The sequence below is a fragment of the Mya arenaria genome, chromosome 6 (genome assembly GCF_026914265.1).
Source record: "Mya arenaria isolate MELC-2E11 chromosome 6, ASM2691426v1".
In the NCBI taxonomy this organism is placed as follows: Eukaryota; Metazoa; Mollusca; class Bivalvia; order Myida; family Myidae; genus Mya; species Mya arenaria.
In genome coordinates this window covers 82,705,241-82,720,561 of record NC_069127.1, presented here as the reverse complement: position 1 = coordinate 82,720,561, position 15,321 = coordinate 82,705,241, and the positions used below count along the sequence as shown (strand labels likewise).

Genomic DNA, 15,321 nt, shown 5'->3' with positions numbered 1-15,321 from the left:
TTTTTTTTAGACTAGTAAGAGTAATTCATCATTTGAGCATTTCCAAAAATTGGGTCAGATCTATATTTGAACCTCTTGAAGCAAATGATAAGGTTGTAGTGACTTTGACATTGAGAATTAAAAACTGAGAAATGCATTTTAGAATTTAAAAAATAACTCACGGAAACATGTTCATTTGCTGTAAGTCGAGTGTCCGTGTATTTTAATATAAGTTTTGCACTCAAAATCTGATTTAGTTATTATTTAACACTAAATTTTGAGTACAAAACAATGAATTACTTAAAACACACATAAATAATTATTGCCTTCGACGCTGTGAAACTGTTGTTGTTTACTGAAGACTATAATCCATTGACTATGACACTGATTTTCAATTTAACATGTGTATTTTACATTTACGAAAACTGAAAGTATCTTAATTAATACCGGAAATAAATAACAACGGTGCGTCCTGCAAAATATTCCCGACAAAAAAGACTGTCAACAAATATCGGCTGTTTTGCGGTTACCCGGACCTGATTTTGTCCTGACACGAGGAAAGTTTGCTCGCGGGGAATGAAAGCATTGAAATAACTTCAAAAAAGGGCGAAGTCGACGTTGCAGGTTTAAATTCTAAGTAAAAAAACTTCAGAAAATAGAGGAAATTCAGAAGTAAAAAAAATAATAATATGCACGGCGAAATAGTATGTGCGGGCGCAAAAAAAAAGTTTTTATATTTTTTTTTCGTTTTTCGAATTTTAGGTGCGGCAAATCCGACGAACAAATGATCAATTTGTTGTGGCCTTATTTGTTATTTTAAGTTATTTCTGAAGACAGTGTGAACTATCAAAAAAAGCAGTGTCTGTCATTTGGTCTGCCAGCCTCTGATTTTTTATCGATCCGAAGAAAAATTTCCAATTTTAACATTGCCATGTTTTGACAGTCTTGCACAATGAGTGACTTGTGATCAAAATTGTGCTTGGTTGATTTTGTGGCAATGTGTATATCTTTGATTTTACTGATTTCTTAGTTATTGTTCCGCAGGAAAAATCATTTGAAAATGCCAGTTAAAACCTGACACACATAAAATGCTTTTCCTTCAATACAATTTCGATATTTTCAAAACACCCTATTTTTAAAAAACCTTGATTTGATAGATCTTAACAGATAAAAAGAATCCTATGTTGAATATCTATAAGTTAAGAAATAATGAACCCCTAACAATCAATAAACCTACATTTAAGCCAATAAAATTTCAGATAGGCATAAATTAAGTGCTAGACTTAATCATTAACAATTTCGACCTTCTAGGTTGTTTAAACCTCTGCTGCCTACTGCCACTAACCTTATGCACAATCCCAGCATCAGAGTATACGTTGACAATGTATCAGACAATGAGGTTGTATTCTTAGTCAGTAAGATGACCTGAAGTAATTGGCTTAATGATTAAGAAGGGCTCATTATCTACAATTACTTCGCCCATTCTTAACAATGTCTTTCCATTAAGATTTTGTTTCATGTTTTCTGTTACTTGTATACCGTATATCCGGTTAAATACAGCCATCACATTTTTTTCTGTCCTAAATAAACATGAGGTTTATTATATATAATGTTGGTCTATTTCTATTGGCCAGAAAATATATTACGTCTCAAACATGACACTACGCCATTTTTCCATTTTCCAAATTTATATTATACCAAAAGGCGTCTATATTCGGATTTTGATGAATATTCTGATGAATAAATGAATCATTTAAACATGTAAACATACACTTTTGTGAAGTTTGCAAGTTATAGTTAAAAATTATTTAACATTTTAAGTATCTATTAAGTTGGACAATAGTGGAAACTCTGAGAGTTCCTGAGGCATACACTTCCGATATTTTAAATTAAGGAAAACTTTCTCTAAATTTGTTAATGGTCATTATAATCTCATATCAAAGTACAATAGTAGTCTTAAATCGTTCATTGCTGATAGTATTGCTCATCCCGATTTTTATGGTGATGTTTTAAAGAAAATTCGTAAAATTGAAATGTTTCCAGCAGGCAGTTGGGCAGATAGACTTAATTAATTACTTTGATATTATTTAAACCGTGGATATAAAGGCAATATTTTGAAGAGCACTTGCCTTCTTGTATTTGAAGATGAATACCTGAAACAAAATATTGGGTTGAATATAGCATCCTTTCATAACTAAATTTTCAGTGCTTTGATTTTTATGAAGAATTTGCTAATTCATGTTATCTTTAAAACCGTTTTTGGCGGACACGTGTTGACGGACTCCGAGTGTTTTGGCTGTGACTTAAATTTCTTCAAATATTTTACGTTTTCAAATCATTTGGAAGGAGAGAATAGCATATACTAGTCGCTATTATTTTTAATAATGTTTTTCTTTATTTGTTCCCAGTTTTAGTACAATGATGCTTTTTATTATGAAACTCTATGATCACACAGTTTTAAACCTTTTAAGGCAGACTGTGTGTGAAGCTTTTGGTTTCTAACGATGACTGCATCGTATCTTTGAAAAGTATTTGCATTAGGTGCTCTGAATTGTTTCCCTCCGACTGCAGATAGAGTTGGGATCTCTAATCATAGAAGTTCTTGGGGTTTACCTTTTCGTTTATTATTATTATTTGTTTTATTGATAAGTTTCCTCAAGTTAATGCATACTTTGATAAGATTTATCTTTTGCGTTTTATCTTTATTAAGAATTGTTGGGATAAGAGTGAGGTTTGTGCACATAAACTGGTTTAAACCCCCAGTAAATTTACATTTTACTGAACGTTCCAAGGCGGTACCTAACAATTCTTGATAAACATACCAATTATTAATATATATATATATTTAGTATTCATGCACTGTGCTGTTTGTAGAGTTGTTGTGTGCTGTTCTATGTTTCTTGTTTGTGAATTTGTGTTCTATGTCTTTGGCGTTGCCCATTGCCACTAAACCGGGTTTATGTTTAAACTGTTTGCTACTGAGCATGTTTATGTAGCTTTTTGCATATATATTGTCGACGTGATACATACGTTACAGGTTTAGTAGGTGACCTAGTATTGTATATATGAGGGGGGGGGGCAAGAATGAATCCATATTTAGGTTCGAGCTTCGCTCCAACCAAATATAGTTTCCTTTACGCCGAAAATCCATATCAGGTCACCTACTGACCATGAAACCTATAGTATCACTCCACATGTTTGTAAACAAATTCATTGGCAAAAATAGTTTTAACAAGCAATATTCAAATGATTATTTGTCATTTTGTATTCTTTGTGATGAAGACTGATATAAAAACAGTTAAAATTAAATTTGATAGACTGTTTTATTCAACTTGTCCAGGAAATATGTGAGTAAGCTCGACAAAGGCTTACTTACTTACACATTTCCAGAACTTGTTTATTAACTGTATATTTTGTAATGACAATTGTATTGTGCAATAAGATTCATGGCTACCATTAAAGGAAGTTTGGAAGCACATTTACTCCCAAAAAATGTGCCCAAATCGCGTTTGAAGTACAAAAACATCTACTTTTTGGAGGAACTGTTCAAAAGTGAAGGCTTTGAAGTTAAGAATATCACAAACAGGTGTCAATGTTATTTTATGGCCACATTCTCAATAAGTCTTGATATCAAATGAATTCTTTAAATACACTTTTGTGAAGTTTGCAAGTTATAGTTACAAATTATTTAACATTTTAAGTATCTATTAAGTTGGACAATAGTGGAAATTCTGAGAGTTCCTGAGGCATACACTTCATGTTTCAGAGGAAAACTTAGATATTTATGTTGAGGATTTAGTTCCAGTTCATTCTTCTTAAAGGAAGCCCTGCTAAGATATCATCACCTCCTCCACTTAAAATGACCCTTTGTCTTAATGACATGTGATTTTCAACACACATTCGAGAATGTTTCATCTAGACATTTCCTACATGATAATGCATTATCTGATACATTAAACATATTCTCAGTTTTATTAATGCTGACTGTACTTGCTTCCTTGTATCTATTTTCCCTAAGTTTGTAAATATATGCAATACACAAAACTAGAATATGCACATCTTTTTTACATTGTATGTGGGTGCCTATTTGTATATCCTTTAAATATATATAAATTGACCATGGATGATTCCATACTTTGAAATACATTAACTAATCAATAGTATAACCAATCAATAGTATATTCTATGATGTTCCTGTGTCCTGCTGTTCCTTTCAAAATGCTCAAAGTGAGCTATTGTGATCATTATATCCAGTTTCTATCATGCGTAGTATGTCATCAACAATATATTACGATTAGGCTAAGCATACCATGTCAAGTGACACCTTAGTAAGCTCCGACAAATATGCAAAAGTAGACGGTAAGAGTATCCAAAGTTAATTTCAATAAAAGAACTTATTGAAAAATAACAGCTAGAATTTTCTCAATGGAAAGCCTGTCTATTTTTTATTTCAAATTTAGGTTTATTAACAAAGTGTGCATTAATTTGTTTTAAGAAAAATCTCAAAACTCAGGGTTTCCCTGTTTTTCCTTTTTTCTCCATAATGAACAACTCATTTTATACTAGTTTAATGATTTATTAATACTATTATATTAACCTCGTTGTTTCTTTGCAATGTATTAATTTCGAAATGAAATGAAATGCAAAACTGTTGTAACAAGCAATAAATGAGTTACAAATGATCATAACCATACTCATATACTTTGACATTTGTGACATCTGAATGAAAAAAGCAGTGTATAACAGTATTGTTAATAAGAGCAGATTGTAGAATGTCATGGCGGGTAGTAACAGGCAACTGAAAGGCCCCGCCTTATCTTGAAGCTGATTTGTCAGCCGGGTATCGATCGAGTAGTCTGACTGGCAGGTTGCTTCATGTTTGTTGCTTGAAACAAGATCTTTCAACCCCCTGGACAATTATGATAAAATTCAAGGGGGATGTTCCTTGGGTGGTGCCCTTTCAAAGTTGTTAAAGATGAATTCAATTTAGAACTCTTGTTTGAAACCAAAAGGAAAAAAACAGCACTTCCTGACAAAAAACGTAAGGCCTTCAGCTAAAATGTTTGGTGTAAAACCAAGATTATTCATTTAGAGCCCCTGAGGTCAAAATATAAACGATGTCCATGGAAGACCTAGACCTTTTGACATACTTTTTTTTAAAAAGCTTCATCAATGAAATTTGGACAATCTGTACAGTTTTGAAAACAAATATATATATGTCGTCCTCGGATGACCCTGACTTATATAATATTTAAAGCTATAGCAATTTAGACGGTTTTTAAAACAATAATTATTGTTGTTATTTGATGACCTAGGCTGTGACCTTTTAGCATACATTTAATTTTGAAGCTTCAGTCGTGAAATACAGACCATTTATTCGAAAACAAAATTTAAAATTTTGCTTGAATAATGTTGATTTGTCCTTTCGACATACTTTCCTATTTTTTAAGCTACTTCAATGAAAGTTGTACCATTTGTACAGTTTTCAAACCTTGAAGCAATATTGTGCTTTGATGACCTAGAATATGACTTTTTGACATACATATTATTTTTGAAGCTACCACAATGAAATTTTGACCATGTGTACAAGTTTGATAACAAATATCAATATTGTGCTTAGATAACCTTGATTATTACCTTTTGACCCTCTTTCCTATTCTAAGGTACGAAACGCAACGAAAGTTAGACCATGTGTAAGTTTTCAAAACAATTATCAATGTTGTCCTCGGATGTCCTTTACTGTGACTTTTTGACCTTCTTTCATATTTTAACAGTTTGGACAAAATGTACAGTTTTTAAAATAATTATAAATGTTGTGTTTGGATGACAATAATAGTGGCATATTCACATACTTTTTTTTACTTTTGAAGCTACTGCAACGAGATTTTGACCATGTTTGGCAAACAATTTATCGTTGTTGTTCTCGGATTACCTTAACTAAGGCCTACTTTCTTAATTTTGAGTAAAACATTGAACTTTGGACCATGTGTACTGTTTTGAAAACATTTGTAAATGTCGTGCTTCGGTTATCTTAATTGTGTCCTTTTGGCGTATTTGTTATGCTACTGGAATGAAATTTGGACCTTGATGCAGTTCTGCAAACAAATATTAAAATTGACATGGCTAGATGACCTTTTTATCAACTTTCTTATTTTCAAAGCTACAGCAATGAAATGTGTATGTTTTGAAAATAAATATCAGGCTAAGATATTTGGTTTAAAGCATTGTCTAATTGTCGTCACCTTAGAGTGTTCAAATCATGCCCCTAAGTTCAAGATTGGGTCCAATTGATCACCTGTGTTAATAAGAGAAAGAACCTAGTTCTAAACTTGCAGCAGACCGAACGATGGCACCGTCCATCAGCACTTTCAGTGCTTTGATTAGAAACGGTGGACTGTTACGAAACTATGAAAACTGACATTTGGTATAAACGTTTATAATGCTGTTTATATATACACGGAGCTACTAATTCATCCACAATTGTTTTCGACACAAGATTAAGATAAATTGGCAGCTCAACTAACAATAACAGCGTGACGTCGTATTTTACGCTTCCCTATTCTGCACAATGCTAATACCACCCCTCAATCCAATGGATATTACTCCTGCAAACATTTATACTTACTGCCGAAAATGGTTCCAAGCTCAAAAATCTAATGTTTCCATTTGACACTATCAAAAAATATTTGCAATATGATTAAACAAATTTTATATATAATTTTGAGAATACCCAATTCTAGGAATGCCAATGTTACTAAATGATTGTTAGGTTACAAGTTTAAAGTACATGCTATCTATGTATGACTTTCGATATACATGTGTACATTATTATCATCATCATATATATATATGGATAATTTAAAAAGATTTTGACAGAGACTAATTTAATGTTTTTATAAAAACTGGCAGGAACCTATACACAATTCAAGCCGATGTTTACATTATAGACATTTTAAACCAATCTTCTATTAGAAATACTCTTTAAATAGAAGATAGCATTTTGTAATTTTCGATGTAAAAATCATAAATTACGAGTTGAGATTGGACGTAAAGGACATGTGCGTCTTGCCCAAGCTGGAGTAGAATACACTTTAACAATTTAGCAAACCAGCAATAAAACAGTAAAAGAACTTGCGCAACGTGCATTTATTGAACAAGGCATTACACTATCTAATATGTGTACTTACATTTTATGCCTATCAATTTTCTTTTCCATAACAGGCAGGGCGGGGCGGGGCGGTGAGGGCGGGGCAGATAGCAATCATGACATGTGTACGCTATGTAACACATACAAAACTTACATAGGTTGTAAAGAAAAATAAAGTTTTATTTTAATTGTTTAAAAACAACTGTATTATAAAGATTGATCATATTTGCAAGTGAGCATATGTTTTACTGAAAGGTTTGTTAGTTGGTAAATGCATCATTAGTTATATGTACGATGAAACATTAATTATACTAATACATCAAAGTATTCTATATCAATACAAGACTACAATAAAATATTCTAGTATATCACTTGGTGTGCCAAGATGAAGATAAAATAACTGAACCCTATTGGTGATCAGAACGTTATTGAATCGAACAAAACCTTATGTGATAACAATCACAAAAAAGTTGGCTAACCGGGCGATTACAGCATTATCTTTAATACTAAAGAGCCTATTCGTGACAAATCAAAGACATGTAAACCAATTAAACACTTTTCATCGGAATATTTGGGAAAACTGAATTATCCCTTTTCTATAGAATGTATTATGCAATGGAACTCATTTTACGATCAAACAAGCAGACTAAATGGTTTCATTAGTAATACGAGTAAGTTTAAACATGATATATGCGCTAATATCTATCTTAAAATGCAGTAGAATATAATGTGCCAAATGATTAGGGACGAAGCAAATAAATTTTTTGGTTCGGATTTCACAGCAAGAGAAAAATTAAACTGTGTCTGGTTATTCCATTTCCAGTTTAAAAACTATCGCCATTTCGCATCATCATCATCATCATCATCATCATCATCATCATCATCATCATCATCACCACCACCACCACCACCACCACATGTAATTGCCCTGGTGGTTTTATTAAATTTAGGATAATGTTAAAACATAGTGTCTGTCGGGGACCCAGGAACAAACATTTTTTGCTACACGTAATAGAAATAATGACAATTTAAAATTAAATTCGTCTTTCTTCTGATCGATTAAAATACAAAGAAACTTAGTCAAGCTTAGCCAATTGAATGAATAGTGTTTTAAGCTTTTGACAAGTGGACAATATGTGCTCAAATCAGTGTAAAGGCAATTTGTCGTATTTTGGAGGCTAAAATATGTTCCGCTTTATATTTAATATTATATAATTATGCTAGTGTACATATTGAGATCGTGAATTCCGGACTGAAGTGTTACCCTTCTCCTTAACATGGCTGAGAAAGAGGAAAACGAGGAAAGTAAATTGGAAAAGAATTCGACAATGATGGAAGAGAAATACAAGAATCACCTTGTTGGCTCTAGAATTAACTTTTACGAAAACAAGACACGATCAGACATGTTACATAAACCAGAAGAACCGCGCGTCTCGAAATCAAAAATCCCGGACGTTCTATTACTAGACGCAGGGAGATTAATGGAACAAGAAGGAGAAGAAGCCAATATAAAAAAGGAGATTGCGGCAACGAATATATCTAAAAGAAAACGTTTAATTACAAACCTGACTCAAAAGCCACAACACGTTAATCAAGAAGCCACGGAAACCAGTTCAGAAAATCTTGTAGCGGGTGACAGTGATAGTGGAAGCGAAAGTGCTTTAGACTTTAATATTACTGCCGAACATATCTATTTTCCTCCAGATTTTGAAAATTCAAATATCACAGATCGTAAATCATTCGCTACTTATGCTGATGATATAAGCCAGGGCGAAGGATACGTTCATTCAAATTCAAGTCGATTTGGCAGTTTCAACGCTAGTGATAGCGAGTTGCAATTCCAGCACAAAATTGCCTTATATGACATAAGTCAGAAATCGGAAAAAGAAATGATCAAAATAGAATCGGTCGTGTCCGACGGATTAGAGATGGTTAATGAAGGCATTGCGGACGGAATCAGTGAAATTCATAACCAGATTGACGAAGCAGAAACCAGATTGAAACATATATATTCAAAAATAGATTTGCAAGGAGATGACTCTTTCAGAAATTCCCTCCGAAAGACACGAGGATTGATAAAACCAAAGAAATCTGGTCGACCTAGCATATTAAATATTTTTAATCATGCTAAACTTGATGAAGCTCAGGCTAAATCCGATGTAGATCCGGATAGACATAATGAAGAAATGGGTACGTAAACATAGCATGACATTAACCACACAAAAAAACTCATTGAGTGAAACGCATTAAGTTATCTAGATAATTTTACAGCTATCTATACATGAACATGCTCGTATTTGTAATTCAGACGAAAAAAACTATGAAACAATGGTTAACAATGCTCACTTACAGCAGTCAATTGTTCAGCTTTATCTAGTTACAGACAAAACAATGCATACCTGGAAGTAAAAGTTGATATGAAATGTAATATCCGTTCTTTATTTCAGGAAAACTACATAACCGACTTGCTGAGTATTATTTGGACAGATTTGACTCTGTGCCTTTATCTCCTATAAGTCCAGAACACGATCAAAAGCTAACTGCGTTGTACGTATGTCCTGAAATTTGTCGACAAAAGGTTAGTCAAAAGGACAAAGACTATTCTGAAAAGGTCCATGTCGACAAATATAAAACAATTTTCTTTCCAAACGGGATTCAAGCATCAAACATTTATTTACAAGGGGACTCGGGAAGCGGAAAATCAACGTTTTGCAATAAGTTAGTAATAGAATGGAGCAATAATCACATATTGAATAAGTGCGATTCGCAACCATTTCCGACTGACGAAAACTGTTTTACAGATATAAACATTATCAAAGATTACAAGTTTCTGTTCTACTTGGATCTTAGTGAGCCAACCAGTGAATGCTCGATTGAAAAATTAATTCGGCATCAATTCTGTTATGAACTTTATCCGGAAAAAGACCAACAGAAAGCGTACGAGCTTCTCGAACACGTACTTGAACAAGAAAAATGCTTAATTATACTGGATGGATTTGAAGAGTGGACCCATCCAAACATTTTACAAAGCAACTGCAGATGTAGAAAACATGACAGATCAGAGCCATGGAGAGATAGAGGATGGAAGAAGTCAACAATACTTACCACATGTCGCCCATGGAAATTAGCCGCAATTCAAGTGAAAGATTCCAAAATTGACATATTGCTTGAAATATCTGGGGTTTTAGACAAACGTCGTCTTGTTGAAAGAGTACTGTTTTGCTTAACGCAGGACGTGTCAGAACGTATGATTGATAAATGTTGTGCGTACATAAAGCGGAAAATATTCGACGAGAATATGTCGGTGCCAATCTTTATCATTCAGCTAGTATGCCTTTGGTATTTTGGCAAACCGGAAAGCGATTCATCTTGCGAAGTATACGTGAACCTTTTTAGTGTTCTTGAAGCTCGTTTTCAAGACGGCCACGTCCCAACAACTGAAACAAGTAATTCAAATCGGTCACACGGTGCACAATTTGACAGAGGTACACTGCTTGGTGATGTGTGGTTACCACTTGCAAAGGCTGCCTTTGAATTGTTATTTTCTACACCACCACAAATATCTGTCATTTTTGAAAAGGAAATGGCATTAAAATATCTAAACGAAACTGACATTCGCCATGCGCTAAAATTAGGAATTCTAAGGGAACGAAAGGACTTTTCTTTATTGAAAAGAAGGTCGCATATTTCCTTTGTGCACAGGACATTTCAAGAGTTTCTTGCAGCATGTCATTTGTCCAGAAATCCAGATTTATTTGCTACTGTTGTAAAACCCTTCATAAGCCAATCAAAAGAAAACTCAGGACCGTTTGAGATACAACAACTGATAGTTTTCATTTGCGGACTAAATCAAGACTTAACGGAGGAAATGTCGAAATGGATAGATTCAACACTCCACGAGAGCCACTTGAAGATCTATATGGGAGACTCCTATCGTTACAACGTTCCTTGTCCAACCACAGAGCAAATCAATATTTTGCAACGACTGATATTATCCGGATATTTTGAGGCGTTGAGAAATGGAGAAGATATTACAAAAATATATCTGTCACATTTTATGTTTACCGAAAAGATTAGTGCAATTGATATGCAGAATTTAAAGGAAATTATCTTGATAAACAAGGGCAATATTAAGACACTCTACCTGGCTGACTCCAGAGGAGTGTTTTCTAAATCTGATATTCAAAACATTTTACACACCGCCAAAGGTTCGTTATTGTATTTGAAGATTCACGGATTGGTGGGTCATTATGATATTTCTGAGTGTAAAGAACTGAGGCACTTATGCATTGGGAGAGATGACAACATGTTTTTAAATATGAACCTTGAAAGGTTGGAAACTTTGGAGTTATATGATGTCTCAGAAGAAACGACTACACGGATACTGAACATGCTTCGTCCAAATGATATTCCATTGGAAAATCTTGTTGTTGATCGAACCGATATGACACCGGGACCAGAACAACTTTTAGAAAAAGGGATTCCTTTACTATCCAGTTTAAAGTATGCCTTTATTGCTAATGTTGATTGTTCAAGATCGGGTATTTCTTGCAGTGAATCAATAACTCATATTTCATTATATAATTCTATACTCTCCATTGAAAACTTTAAAAAGATGTGCGAGTGCATTGAAAGGCTTCCGCAGGAAATCAAAATTGTGGTCAAATCCTGCGCAATTGAACCGGACCAAGATTTTCAGCATTACAAAGGACACTTGTTAAATCTTAATACATTTTTGTGTCTGAACTACAAAGAACAAAACGCCAGTGGGTCTTTAACTTGAGTAAAAGACGTCTGGAGGCAATCACAGAAAATCGATGTGGAAAAGCAACGATTTGGTTATCAAGTGATTTTAGTATATATATACTTCGCCCCCTTTTTTGTCTTGATATATAATGCTGTAATCGAGTTGAATAAAACGGAGTTAAACTGGTATGCTATAATAATGGTTTTCGTATGCACCCCTCAAATGAATTGTTTAAGTATTTTTGCTGTATGCTTTCAGTATGTTTTATTATCGGTATTGCCCCTTGACTCCATGATAATGTGGATGAATTAATACTACGCAATATAAGGTTTATATTTCCTTCATTTTTTTGCCATGAAACGTTTACCTCAACAGATTGATGTATTTCTTGAGTATTAATAATTATTTACATAAGTAAGATTAGCATTTGGATTTTTTTTCTAGCATTTCGTCACCTAAGTGCAAAAACTCAATATCTGCTTCTATACGTATATGCAGTTTTTGAGTTATTGCACAAGGGTGAAGATATATACAACAATAATACAATGTATCGAAACTGACGTACAAGTCCAGTTTCCAGAATTTCGAATATAACATTTAAACATAGCATAGAACCATGTTTAAATGTTAAATTGAACCCCACTTTCTATTTCCCCCTCGTTAACATCGTGTTAAAAGAAGTTGAAGATTGATTTATATAAATTGTTCAAAGTGATATGAGAAAAAAAAAAACAGACCCGTTGATTCCTCAAAGAAACTTCTTAAAAATGTTCTCCTTGAGTCATCAATTATCCTCGGAACAAATTCATACCTGGAAGAGAGTTTCAACCTTTCAGTCTCACTGTAGCAAATCTCTCCTTGGTACAAATTTGATCCAATCATTCTGGATGACACGCCCTCCTGGATGACACGCCCTCCTTTTCTACCATAGCTACCAACATTACGTTCAAATGGATAGACGGACTGTACATGAACACAATAAATGTTTAACATAGGTACATCGTGTGGCATATTGTTCTTTACGGACATACACAACCTATTTTCCGGAAACCCTTATGGCGTATGACCATAAACAGCGTGTTTTTTCAATGACAGTTCAGCTTCAGAATGCTGTTGTGTACCGCTATCTATGCTGATTGATCATACCGGGATTCCAAATAAATCTATTTTGGGAATAGAGTATAATCGGTGTACATTTTCTACACATTCAGAATAGTACAGTATAGTAACATCTCCCCCAATAACGGTTTAATTCAATAATCTATAAGGTGTCACCAAGAAACTCCCAAATTGTTGAATGATTTGTATTTGCAGTCAAGTTTAGTAACGTTTTAATAAACTAATTTTATCAATCAAGCACAATCAAGGCCTCGTAAGTAAAACTTTTTTTTTATTGTACATACGGGTCAGTATGTTTTTTTTTATCTTAAAGATTTACTATTGTAACCTTATAGCAAATATTTAAGATAAAAATACTGACCGCGTAAGTGTTCGGGAAAATCCTTTTCAAAATTATGTATTTTTGTACCAAACTTTCAAATACGTGCAGGTAACTGTACTAACCAGGTTACTGAAGAAACCGCTTTTTGACGAGGGTTCGTATCAAATACATTTCCGTCTGTCAAATGCATTAGCTTAAAGGGTAAAAATTGATAAATCAGTGCGCAGTGACAATATTTATCAGAAACTCGCACGCACATTATTAGACATACAGTGGACGGATACACCTTTACTATTGAAACGCTCCGATGTCACAAAGGTTAACAAAGTTTAGCTAAAGAACTTCAGCGAACACGTTATATATTACCTTTTTGGATGTGTTTTACTGTGTTGTAAACATCAAAAAAATAAATATCAACATTAAAGTTATGGAAGCCAGAACTAAACAAAGTTTATCGACATAGTGCATTCAGGGAAACCCTTACACACAAGGAGTTTATTGAGAAGCCCAGCAGAATTCAAAATGGGAAGCAATAAAGCGAAAGTAAATGGTCCAGCTAGTCGTTCTTTGGTTTTCAGACTCTAAACGTGGTAAAAGGCCATTTAAGTGGAAGAAAAAAATTGAAGCAGAAGACAAGTCATGCATGTTAATACTTATGGCAAAACATGGAGTAAGGTATCACTATGTCATGGAAAGAGGACCAAGAACTTGATCTAGAATGCTTGTGAGTTTAGTGAGACAAGGTGTGGTGAGTAAATTCACTTGAATGTTTGTCTACAGCAGTGGAAGAGAATGAACCCTTCTGTCAAGACTGCAAAATGATGTAGTCCTGCATGTAATTCTTTAAACCAGAAAATTGTTATATATTATTCACCGTATTATTGTAAGTATATGAATTATTGTGCAAATTTGAACGAAATTAATTTTAATTCAATGCTTATATGAAAACCTACAAAACCAAGCCGAGTAGCCAATTTATGGTCAATATTGCAGTCAGGCGCACGCGAATGGTCAATATTGCAGTCAGGCGCACGGGAATGGTCAATATTGCAGTCAGGCGCACGCGAGTACACGGCTGAATCCACATGATTCTGACAAAAAAACAAACAAACAATTCAGCCAATGTTACAATACATGCTGTTACAGACATGGACGTTAACAATGAAAATGTAAGTATACAGTTCGTTCGCAAAAAAGGACAGAAAAGAAATACCATAATCGGTGTTAATTTGTTATTTATTATTTGTTGATTTATTACCCTAAAACTGTCCATTTTCCAGTACTAACAAAAAAAAACTCAGAACGCCAAGAATGCTACAGGATAGCATCATTGTTTTCACAACATTAAGGTGGGTTGCATGCCCCCAGATCCTTTTGGCAAAATTATTAATCCAAGTGAAAAGAGTGCTAGCTACGCCCCTGGCAGTCATGTAGCTAATTGTTGCCGATATATCAGAAGGCTATGTACGTTTTAATCCTCTTTTTCAGTCAGATGGCACATTACCACAATATGTTTTACCCGATTTGGGAAAACCTACAAATAGGGGTATGACTGTAAATGACTTAGTTATTAAAGGATATCATGATTACAACACCAAGCCTCTGTATACAGCACCACCAACTAATTTAGCAGTAGACAGGGAATTTAGAATACGAAAGATCCCAATGCATGCTTAGTGTGGTTAGCAGCAACAGATACATTTCCGAATCACTGACACACTCTGTTCACAGGAGAAATGAAAATCGTAATAAAGAGTTTGGCTAGCCTTCCAAAAGGTCACGTGCCAAAGATATTGTCTAGTCATTTTTGTTCAGTTTACAGCCAGCCAATTCCTAGTTTTTGTAATAGTTATAAAAGTTTTTGCAAGTGATTTTTATAAAGTTCGTTTCTCAAAAATATTGTTTATAAAAATGTGACATTTCATAAAACCTGAAGATGTGCACTAACTGAGGTTTGAAAATGTAAAAATAAAATTGTAGGAGCATATAAAAATAACTTACGACATC

General features: G+C 33.8%; 1 protein-coding gene across 1 annotated transcript; it reads left to right on the top strand.

The window, feature by feature from the left end:
• Window positions 1-8,295: 8,295 nt before the first annotated feature.
• On the top strand, window positions 8,296-12,049 carry LOC128238892 (uncharacterized). Its single transcript, XM_052955200.1, has 2 exons — window positions 8,296-9,316; window positions 9,574-12,049. The coding sequence occupies exons 1-2, from the start codon at window positions 8,404-8,406 to the stop codon at window positions 11,907-11,909; spliced, it is 3,249 nt and encodes a 1,082-aa protein (XP_052811160.1). The 5' UTR covers window positions 8,296-8,403; the 3' UTR covers window positions 11,910-12,049.
• Window positions 12,050-15,321: the final 3,272 nt, after the last annotated feature.